The 11,945-nt window shown below is 35.0% G+C and overlaps 2 protein-coding genes across 2 annotated transcripts; one reads left to right on the top strand and one right to left on the bottom strand.

The window, feature by feature from the left end:
* Nucleotides 1-15: 15 nt before the first annotated feature.
* On the top strand, nt 16-2,421 carry LOC117131802 (putative F-box protein At1g70960). Its single transcript, XM_033284574.1, has 2 exons — nt 16-756; nt 949-2,421. Exons 1-2 carry the CDS (start codon nt 652-654, stop codon nt 1,732-1,734), a joined length of 891 nt encoding a protein of 296 aa, XP_033140465.1. The 5' UTR covers nt 16-651; the 3' UTR covers nt 1,735-2,421.
* Nucleotides 2,422-6,290: 3,869 nt separating this feature from the next.
* Nucleotides 6,291-11,872, bottom strand: LOC103855072 (protein TRANSPARENT TESTA GLABRA 1-like). The gene is made up of 2 exons (XM_009132032.2): nt 11,868-11,872; nt 6,291-8,004 (listed from the first exon to the last, which is right to left on the bottom strand). Exons 1-2 carry the CDS (start codon nt 11,870-11,872, stop codon nt 7,452-7,454), a joined length of 558 nt encoding a protein of 185 aa, XP_009130280.2. The 3' UTR covers nt 6,291-7,451.
* Nucleotides 11,873-11,945: the final 73 nt, after the last annotated feature.

Genomic DNA, 11,945 nt, shown 5'->3' with positions numbered 1-11,945 from the left:
CGTAATAACCAAATTTACGGGAAAAAAAAAACCAAATTTATGTTTTATGATTTATTTAAATTGGAACTTGAATAATTCACTTACCTGGAACTGAATATTTAATGTAACTAAGTATAACATGAAAAGCTATTAACTAGATATAGCTAAGTATTTGAACTTTACAATTAGTATTCATTTTGGTTTCTTAAAGAGTGATAATCTGACATTGTCGCACAAATTAATAAAATAATTGAAATACATTATGTTTTTAAAAATTATAATTAGTTAATCAATAGTGTTTAATACAAATAAAAATATTTATAAGTTTATTGCATTTTTTTAATTAATATTAAATTTAAAGTAATATAAATTATTTTGAAATTTTAAATAATAATGACATTATTTATGAAACATAGAGGAGTAGTTTTTTTCTCGGCTAACCGTTTCTGTGGATCTAGATTATAAATCATGGTTTTAGCAAAGCAACTATAGATGAGATGGTGAGTGTTGTTACGCATGAATTCTTTGGCATGCCTATGAACGAAAAAAGGAAGCTATATTCGGGCGATCCAACGAAGACACCGAGATTATCGACGAGCTTTAACGTGAAGGAAGAAGAGGTTAACAATTGGAGAGACTATCGAAGACTCAATTGTTATCCTATCGACAAGTATGTCCATAAGTGGCCTTCAAACCCATTCATCGATCGATATATCTTCCACATATCGACCTCAGCTCATCCAGCAAACACACTCATATTATACACGTTTTGATAAGGTATATTCTTTTTTTAAAATATGTATTTTCTTTATTTTTAGTATTTGGTTACGTATATTCAAACGGAGTAAACAAAAATAAAATGTGCACTAGCAGTTTTTTTTGTTATGAATGTTGAGAGTACTGTCATTATTGGTTTGCTTTTTGCGCTTAGTAAGTAATAACCAAATTTATGTTTTGTGATTTATGTAGGCAAGTATAACAATGGAAGCTCTTCCTAATGATCTCGAAGAGAGGATTCTTCTCAACCTTCCCCCAACGGAACTGGGCACGTACAGTCGGGTCTCAATGAGGTGCAGGAATGTGATCCAGAGCAAAGAATTTATCAAGGAGTACATTGGCCGGTCGACCACAGAGCCTCGGTTGTTGTTGGTAGAAACCACAATGAAACCTGAAGTACTGTTTCACTCTATGTATCAACAGGCGAACCCATTGTTGTCCGGTAAAGAAAAGGTGCGGATTCCTCATAGCCCAGGACCACAGCTTCATATTGATCATCCGGTCCGAGGTTTAGTCTGTCTTTCATATGAAACAAAGGTTGTGATTACCAATCCGGGTGCAAAAGAGATTGTGTGTTTACCGGAAAACGAAGCTGGTAAACAAGGGGAAACAAAATGCTTTCTAGGATACGATGAGGATACAGATGTGTACAAGGTATTGTGTGTGCCAGTGCCTGTGTTAAGTACACGAGAAGAAGCTAGAGAATATCAAGTTCTGACTGTTGGATCAGGTGGAGAATCTTGGAGAGGAATCGAATGTAAGCATCATCATTCTCTAGTTACAAACGGAATATGTAAAGGAGGGGTTGTGTGCTTTGTAGCTCTTTCCGAATGTCGCCAAATAGTTCGGGTGATGAGCTTCGATGTGAACTCTGAAATTTTTACCGTCACTGAACTACCTAAGGGAGCCGAGATTCATGAATCGTTTAGCTTTGTGAATTACAATGGGACAATGGCCCTAGTGGATGAATTATTGTAAATCTTGCACCACAAGATACTCAAAAGACTTTCTTATTGATAAACAATGTATCATACATCATATTTGTACAAGAGTTTTGGACAATATTCCTAAAACAGAATTGGAACATATCCTAGAATGATTTGGTAGTATCTCTAAGTAATGGAAATTATCCTAATTTTCTAATACTCCCCCTCAAATTGGAGTGTGGAGGTCAGTAACACCCAACTTGGGCAATAACACATCGAACCGAGGCTTGCCAAGAGCCTTAGTGAGAATATCAGCGAGTTGATCCTTTGTCCTGACATGTTGAGCACGAATCAGACCTGCTTTCATGGCATCTCGAACACAATGAGAGTCCCATTCTATGTGTTTCGTTCTTTCATGAAAGACAGGATTCGAGGCAATGTGAATTGCAGCCTGATTATCACAAAAGAAAGGAACTGGCTTCTTAACATTGATGCCCAGGTCCGTAAGTAACGGAATGATCCACCGGATTTCCTTCGTAGCAGCAGCCATTGCTCTGTATTCTGCTTCTGCGGATGAGAAAGAGACAGTATCTTGCTTCTTGGTTTTCCAATCAATGGGAGACCCTCCAAGAAGCACCACATATGAACTGAGAGACCGACGAGACGACGGACAAGAAGACCAGTCGGCATCACAATAAATTGACACATCAAGATTGTCATCAGAACTTAGAAGAATTCCTTATCCAGGGGAACCTTTAAGAAATCGTACTACACGCAAAGCTGCATTCCACTGAGCTTCACGTGGTGCCTTCATAAATTGAGAAAGCAAATGAATTGAGTAACATAACTCAGGTCGAGTGATGGACAGATACACAAGTCGACCAACTAATCTTCTGTATGATTTCGGATCTAAGAGAAGTGGAGAGTCATCAGACCCAAGTTTGTGATTTTGTTCAACAGGCGTCATAGCAGGTTTAGCTCCTGTAAGACCTGTGTCTGCAACTATATCCAAGATGTACTTCCGTTGTGACAGAAAAATGCCTTCACTTGAGCGAGCAACTTCAATGCCAAGAAAATATTTGAGTTTTCCTAAGTCTTTCTTTCGGAACTGGGTGCCCAAATATTCTTTGAATGCATTGAGCTTGACGAGATTGTTACTTGCAATGACCAAGTCGTCCACATATATCAGAACATGTACCTCGACGGAGCCTTTTGAATAGGTAAAGAGTGAGTAGTCCTCATACGACTGAACAAAACCGAACTGTAGTAGTGCCTGCGATAGCTTAGAGAACCAACACCGAGGCGCTTGCCGCAGACCATAGATAGATTTCCGTAATCTACATACTTTCGAAGGATCTGCATGTGTAAAACCAGGAGGTAATTTCAAATAGGCTTCCTCTTCAAGATCCCCGTGAAGAAACGCATTGTGAACATCCATCTGATGGATTTCCCACTTCTTAGCTGCGACCATACGAAGAAGACCTCAGACCGTAGCCATTTTAACCACTGGTGCAAACGTTTCGTCGAAATCTTCACCTTCAAGTTGCTTATTGCCATTAGCTACTAACCGAGCTTTGGGACGTTCTTTAGTACCGTCAGCATTATATTTCCACTTATCAACCCATTGAGACCTGATGGCAACTTTGCCTGGCGGAAGCGTAGCGATGTCCCATGTGCCTTGGTCTTCGTGAGCTGTAACTTCTAGTTTCATGGCATCACGCCATATACGATCGCGTGCTGCTTCATGATAACGCTTAGGTGTAACATCTGAAGTGGCTGCTGCTAAGAATGCTTGGTGGGATGGTGAGAAAGCATGATCCAAAATATATTCAGCTAAGGGGTACGGTGTCATACCTGAGATCGTTTGAGAGGACTCTGACGAAGCAACGTGAGGAGCGAGATGGGTGTCTTCATCGCAAGTAAGGCAATAATTCACACAATCTTGAAACTTAACCGGAGGGGCACGATTTCTTTGTCCTCTCCCTAACACAACTTCTTCGACGACTGGCTCATCAAGAACTTCTTCATGAGTTATTGGTACCGTAGCTGGACTATTTGACGGTTCTATAGGCTCAATTGTCTCAACTGGAGATGAGTCTGAGATGATCTGCTCGTGTAGAGGAACTGCAGTGGAGTCATCGACTCTCGTGTTGTCGTCCTCTATATTTAAGGAGGAACTCCCCCTTTCTATGGCCGTCGGAGCTGGCTCAAACAACCAATCAGAGTCTGACCCTGTTAGTAGTGGAGGACGAGAGTTTACAGATGTTAATGGAGACGAAGCCAGGGGAAACTCTGTTTCATAAAACACAACGTCACGGGAAACTAAGAACTCTCGTTTGTCTAGATCAAACACTCTCCATCCTTTCTGACCAAACGGGTATCCTACAAATATGCATCAACGACTTCTATTGGCGAACTTGTCTTTGTCTCGATGTCTGAGATGAACGTAGCATAGACTTCCAAACACACGAAGATGCTCATACTGCGGTTTCTCTCCATGTAATATCTCGTAAGGTGAGGCTCCTTGCAGTACTTTTGTCGGCGTTCTATTGATAAGATGGGTCGCAGTCATTACTGCCTCGCCCCAAAATTTTACTGGTAGACTACTCTGAAACAAGAGTGCTCGAGAAACGTTCAGAATATGTCGATGTTTCCTTTCGACACATCCATTCTGTTGTGGTGTTCCAACACACGATGTTTGGTGAAGAATCTCATTCTCACGAAAGAATCGAGAGAGACACATAAACTCTGTTCCATTGTCTAAACGTACGATCTTAACAGCTTTATTAAACTGTTTCTCAGTCATCCTGCAAAAGTTTGAAAGAACTGTTCGTACTTCTGACTTTTCGAGTAGCAGATAAGTCCAGCCAGCACGTGAATGGTCATCAACAATGGTTAAAAAATAAACGGTTCCACAGGAGGCACGAGTGCGATATGGTCCCCAAACATCGCAGTGAATCAAAGCAAAACACTCATTTGTTTTATTAAGACTGTCGAAAAACACTTCTCTAGTTTGCTTCGCCCTAAAACATGTGTCACAAGGACCAAGGGTAGCAAGTTTATTTGAAGAAAACATAGGTAAAATAGATAAAACTGAAGATGACGGATGTCCAAGCCTCTGGTGCCACCATAACTGATCCACTGCACTAACAACTGGAGTAGTCATGCGATGAACCCTTGCAGCCATGACGTCCTTAAAGTAATACACCCCATCTCGCTCTCTACCGGCTCCAATCAGGATCCTCGAGAAACGATCCTGTAAGACACATAAAGTATCAGTCAGTAACGCAAAACAGTTTGTTTGTTTCAGTAACTTCGAAACTGATATGAGAGAGCAGTTCAGATTTGGCACAAACAGCACCCGATCGAGTACAATTCGATCTGAAAGTTTAAAACTTCCAACATGTGTGGCAAAAGTCTTATTGCCATCTGCAAAGCCCACCGTACACGGAGCTATGCTCACGACGTTTTCTAGAAACGAGATTTCGCCGGTCATGTGATGCGAAGCTCCCGTGTCCAGAATAAGATCACCAAACTTACTCTTACCAGAGAGTTTGTCGGAAGAAGAGGTTGCCTTCTCAGAAAGCAGTTGTGATAGTGCTCTCCATTGTTCCTGTGTGAACTCTGGGAACGACGAAGAGTTAGATGTGGTAGCGTGCGCCTTGGCTCCACTGTTCCTATTTCGATCGGACGTGAATGCACCTCGTCCACGTCCACCTCTGGCGCCACCTCTGTTACTTCCTCTGTCTCCTCTGTTTGCTCGATCTTCCCACCAGTCTGGGAAACCGACTAACTGTCAACAGTTTGCCTTGTCATGACCACTGCGACCGCAATAAGCACACTGAGCAACACGATCTCTTCTTCTAGAATCTGTACGTGGCGTCGTCTGATCGCCATTGGTTGATCCAAGCTCTTTTTTGGTCAGAAAGCCTACAGCATTCTGTTGTGTTTCGTGTTCTCTAACTGGGTTGAGGCGTTTTTCTTCTCTAACAACTTTGGAATAAATTTCACCAATGTCAAGTGTCGAGTCAGATGAGATGATTCCTTGACACATTCCCCCAAATCGAGTTTGATCTAAACCCATAACAAACTGATGTATCTTCTCCTCTTCTCTATCCTTCTCAAATTCTGCAATTGCACTGCAGGTACACGATGGAAGCGGCTTGTACATGTCCAGTTCTTCCCATAGCTTCGACAAACACCCAAAGTAGTCGATAACTGCCTGTCCTTCCTGTCTGCAAACTGCTAGCTGCTCTTTAAGATGATGAATTCTCACCTTGTTCCCAACTGAGAACCGTTTTCTAAGATTCTCCCACAACTTGTGTGAATCTTGAATGAACGTGACCGTGGACCTAACACGAGGCTCAATCGATGTTCTAATCTATCCAAAAATCATTGAGTTAACTGAATGCCACAGCTCTAAGTTTGGATAATTCGGCGAGGGCTTAGGTATTGTTCCCTCGATGAAGCACAACTTTCGCTTTGCTCTGAGTGCATTCGTCATCTCACTAGACCATTCATTGTAGTTCTCTCTGTGCAACACCACCGATGTAATCATAGCTCCAGGATTGTCGGAGGCATAAAGAGAGTATGGTGTTTTAACTTCAGCACCTTTTCCTTCGGAGACTCCGATTTGAGACATGGCCTCTGACTCCTCTGTTGCAACCATGATTGCAAGTCGTCACACAACGAACACGATCCAATACTTCAAACAGACTAAGAAACTTCTGGAAACTCGAACTTCAAACTCCAGGAACACGACGTTGAACTTGAACTCAAGCCAAATTAGGTCTCAGAATTTTCTGCTCTGATACCATGTAAATCTTGCACCACAAGATACTCAAAAGACTTTCTTATTCATCATATATATACAAGAGTTTTGGACAATATTCCTAAAACAGAATTGGAACATATCCTAGAATGATTTGGTAGTATCTCTAAGTAATGGATATTATCCTAATTTCCTAATAATTATCTGGAACTCGGGTTGAACCGAATGGAACTGGGGTTCTTGAAATGTGGATTATGAATGAACTTGAAAGAACATGGGAGACATGTGGCATTGAGCTTCCTTGTTGGGAAGAAACTGTTGGAAGTACAAAGTATTTTTTCAAAGGCACCATTGGAACAGGAGAACTTGTTTTCGCACCAATATATTGGTTTTATGGACATTTCTCGGTCTTGTATTACGATCCAGTCACACACAAGTACAGAGTTTTTCCGATTGATGGAGTGGGTACAGATTATATGTATAAGGTTCGAACCTTCTTGGATCATGTAGATAGTCCTTTGCTTATATAAGGGAGATATAGAGTTGGTCAGAAGCTGCTGGTTAGAGTCTCTCAACTAATATGATTGGTCTTGATGCCTTGATAGGTTTACTATTTTTAATAAATGATTGCTTATTTTTATTTGTTTATTCTCAGCTCCAATTGCAACTATAAATTACAAATATTAATGATAATCGAAAATATGAAGCGTATAATCAAAATTCAAACACCAGACAACATATAAAAGCAGATGTGCATTGTACTAAGCTCCAATTCCTAGTCTAAATACAAAAAACCGCAGTAATATTATTCTGGTTGGGTTTATAATATACAAGCAGAGAGCAAGCATTTGGTTCAACAAATGAATTTTAAACAATTTTTAAGAGATGGTATAGGCGGACACTCCCAGCCTAAGCACTAATCCTTTATAAATGGCCTAATTACTGCCTAATGATTTTTTAACTTTAGTTTTCATAAAAGCAAGCAATAAACTATAACCTCAAACTTTAAGAAGCTGCATTTTTTTAGAGAAAGCAATGCCAATCCAATCAGGCAATGAACAAGACCAGTACAACTTTATTTCCGAGCCAGCAGAGTAAACCGACATAGGATCAATCCCATCCGAGTAAATATGCTTACAACTCTGTAGAGCCCAAGCTAGACCATTAACACTACCCTGGTGCCGTTCCAGCTCCGCAACAGGAATCTTCGGCGACCGAATATCAAGAATCACAACCTTATTCGAATCCATCAGAATCGTCGCCATGTACCTCAAGTCTTGCTTGTTCCACGCGATTCTTAACAGAGGCGTGTCTGCCTGTGGGCTCTCATAGATAATAGTGTAGTGTTCCTTGTCGCGCAAGTCAAAGATCCTGACGGACCCATCGGCGGAGACTGACGCAAAGACTCTAGCTTCTCCCCACGCTATGTCGTGAACCTCATTATCGTGCGCTAGTTTTCGAGGACGCTTTCGATGGCGATGCGGTGGTTTGAGGGGGCTCCGGAGTGGAGAGAAATGAAGGCAATGGCGTAGAGTGGGTAAGGAGCCGGAACTGAGTTATACAGGATTTGATTCGGTGTACACGACCACATCTCTCGTTCTTCGGACGGAAAGTTAAATGGTTAGTGTCAGTACGACCAAGGGTGACGGGGTGCGTATCCGGGCTAAACCCTCTGTCTTAATCAGTAACTAGATTTTGATCTGTGCAACTGCACGGATATTTATTTTAATATATACATATATCATTAGCAGTATATATTTTTAACATTAATTGTATATTTAAAATTTTATATGACCCTTTCAAACATAACAATTTTATATTTTATATGATATTTATTTAATTGTTTCAAACTGTTACATTTATTTTTAATTTTTATTTTATTAGATTTGCATTTGATTATTAGACGAATTGATATATGAATGACAGAACATATCTGAAGATTATTTTGTATTTAAATTATATATTATTTTCATTAAATATTTTCATATGTATATTTTATATTTTAATTGAAATATAAAATAAATATTCAATTATTTAGTATTTTTATTTATATTTACGAAAATTTTTAATATAAATAATTATTTAGGATTTTTAAAAATAATTAATTAGTAACTGATTTTATTTTATATTTAGTAATATATTAATAGTAGACAATTTTGGAGACGTTTTTTTAAAATACAATTCATGCTATTTTATTAAAATATTAATAAGATCTTGTGTGATTAGGGTCATTATTCATATTCCATTATAATGAGTATTAAATTTTGATCTACACTTTCAAAAAGCCTGATTATTTTTAATTTTTAATATTTTTATTAAACTTTTTTTAAATTGTTTATAGTCTTATTTCTAATAATTTATAACTCAAATGAGATCATTCATTTTAACTTGTCTTGTATAGATCAATGGTTGTTTTAATATGAATATGAATGAGTTAAGATGTTTATTTAACATCTCTATTTATTTGAATGTATTAACCGTAATAATTGTAATGTATTTTCATATTCTGAAATCTGTTTGTTTTTCAAAATATTTTAGATTTTATTGTACCATTTTTAGATATATAGTAAATAAATAATAACAATAGTGAGGTATATTTTAAACATTATCAGATCTCAAACAAATATAGATTTCATGAATATATTTTTTTTTTATATTTGAGTATTATATAAATTTGATTTTGGTGATTATATATGAGCCGATATAGAAAAATATATTATGAAATTATAAGTAAGATATAACATAATATATGAAAGGCATAACATTTCATGTGTTGGTAAATATATGCGTTTGAAGTAAGATATAACATAATATATGACTTTGATACACAAAAGATCCTTTTTGAGAACAGAATATAGCTCAAATAAATAGTGACTATCATTCCTACGGTTAACTAATTTAGACTTAGAGTTTAAAGTCGAGGGATGTAATAGAGTTTTTGGAATATAAAATTTAAGTTCTAATAAATATATAAATAAATAAAATATAATTTTAAAACAATGTAATTTTTTTTAAAAATAATTTCAAAAATAAATTTGGATTTTCAACATGAAATTTAAAAAAAAAGTTTGAAAAACAAATTCAAATTTTTTCTATAAAAAAATCGAATTTGAAAAATTATAATTCAAAAACATAAAAAAAATTCTTTTTTTAATAATTATTTATTTATATATACATAGAATAGGGATATAAAAATCTTTTGTCACTTACTAAAAAATGTGTTTTTGAAAATATCTATTTAATAGTGGTAAACATGAATTATGAATAAATGATACCAAAAAAGTGTTAAATATAAAAAAAAATTTGAAGATGTTTTTGTTTCTTGCTGTCAATAATCCCTAACAAATCCTAGGAAACATCGATAATATGTGTCTTAAACCAAAAAAGAATGTAATTATGTGTGAAAAGAAATAGTTCTAGTTAATTTTATTTATGTTCCAAAAGATGTTACTTTTATTTGTTGTAAAGAAAAGACAACAAAAAAAAGAAAAGCGACAAGAAACAATGATGGGTCCAAATTTAGAGAGTAGGGACAAGTCGGTAAGTCGATTGACATTGACATACCTCTATTTTCTTCATCCCGAATCCCACGTTTACTCCAATTTCAGATATCGAGTACCTTGATCTTAGGATAATAGTCAAAATAGTTCACAGTTTAGCATAATTTGAAATTAACATATTAATGAACTCATTAACATTAACCTGATACGTTATTTGATATGACATTGGAAGTCGAACTACTATAAAGAACCAAAATCATGAATTTAAATATCAGACAAAAAACAGACTAATTTAAAAGGGAAAATTAGCTAACTCCTAACTGAGGGCTTAATTAATGACTAGATTTTGACCCGTGCTTTGAAAGCGCGGGTTTTTCTTTGGAATATATACAAAATTTGTGAATTAATATTTTAAAAATGTTGTAAATTATTATGTTACAAAATCATATGATGTCAAAAAAATAATTTATTTAAATTATATAATTCATGAATTAATTTATTTAAGATTTTGTATGTATTCTTTTTTTGTTCAAATATATGTACACTCTTATATAACTCTCTCTTAGATATGAACATTTTACCAAACCTGTAAGTTGTTAAAATGATTTGATGAAAACACTAATTTGTTATATTTTTGTGATGAAAACACTGACTCATTTAAATAATAGATATCTAATATATGGTTCATTAAAGTTTTGTTATATGAGGTATAATGTTGGTTTATAATAATTTCATACCATCATTCGATACAAACAAAACCTATGTACATATTTAAAAGGCTATAGGTCGACAGTTTAGATTATAATATTTAAAGTCAATAAACAGTAATATGTTTTATTTAAATGTAGGAGATTTTTATTTGGTTGCTATAAAATAGGTTGGTTATAAGATTTGGTCATATATAATAGGTTGGACTAAAAAATGAAAGAGTCCAAACAACCTTTATAAGTAGATTTATTAAGACTGCTTCCCTTTTAATAGAATAGATTTACCCATGAATATATATTAATGGTCTATCTTATACACTTTACGATGCAAGTAGATGAAAATGTTTTTATTTTACGACAAAAGCAATAGTTTAGTACACTGACACCACTGAGAGCATCTCCAATGTATTACTCCAAATTTTACTATAAAATAGTATAACTTCAAAATAGAATTGGATTTTACTTCAATATATTACTCTATTTTTACTCCAAACAAAATGATTCTTTTTAATTTAGTTAATAATTGTACTTTCAACTTATAAAAAATTAACAATTAACCCTACTATTTTATGTTTACAAAATTTCTATAATAATATATTTTATTTAAATTAAATATTTATCATTAAAATACAACTAAAGATTATCTTCCAATTTCAATTCGTGCAGATTTCATTATATGCAATTTTTCTAATTCAAAAATATTTGTATGCATTAAAAGAACATAAAGAGCATTAAAAGAACATAAAGAAAAAACAAAGTTTTGTTTTGTAATTTGAATTATGTATTGAGTCCTATTGTTTGTTTGTGCATATATCAAGTTCAACAAGTACAAATGTTATCAATCAAAATTTTGACCCACAAGATTAAAAAACTCATCTATTCCGTTTGAATAATACTTCAGCGCTTTTCGTAGTTTCGAAAACAATTTACCGAATTAATTATTAAATTACTTATTTATATTATATTATATTTATTTTATATTTTTATTCTTAGTTTTGACTTTTATAAGTTTATGCATATTTTCTGTAGACTATAAAGTAGTAATCTTTTATGGAGTATTATATTTTTTTTATGTTATTCTATTATTTTGAGTATGAAATAAAAACATTAAAAATCAAAAGGACCATTTCATAAATATAAAAAGTTCAACTCTAAAATAGAGTAATGGGTAAGATTACTCCATAAATGGAGTAACCCTAGCTATTACTCCATTTTGGAGTTGAATATAGAGGAGAGTTAGAGAAGATTTTACTCCATAATTGAGTTTGGAGTCAAAAATGGAGTA

This window comes from Brassica rapa, chromosome A02, assembly GCF_000309985.2.
Source record: "Brassica rapa cultivar Chiifu-401-42 chromosome A02, CAAS_Brap_v3.01, whole genome shotgun sequence".
In the NCBI taxonomy this organism is placed as follows: Eukaryota; Viridiplantae; Streptophyta; class Magnoliopsida; order Brassicales; family Brassicaceae; genus Brassica; species Brassica rapa.
Note: the sequence above shows the minus strand (reverse complement) of the source record. Positions and strands in the feature narration are given on the sequence as shown.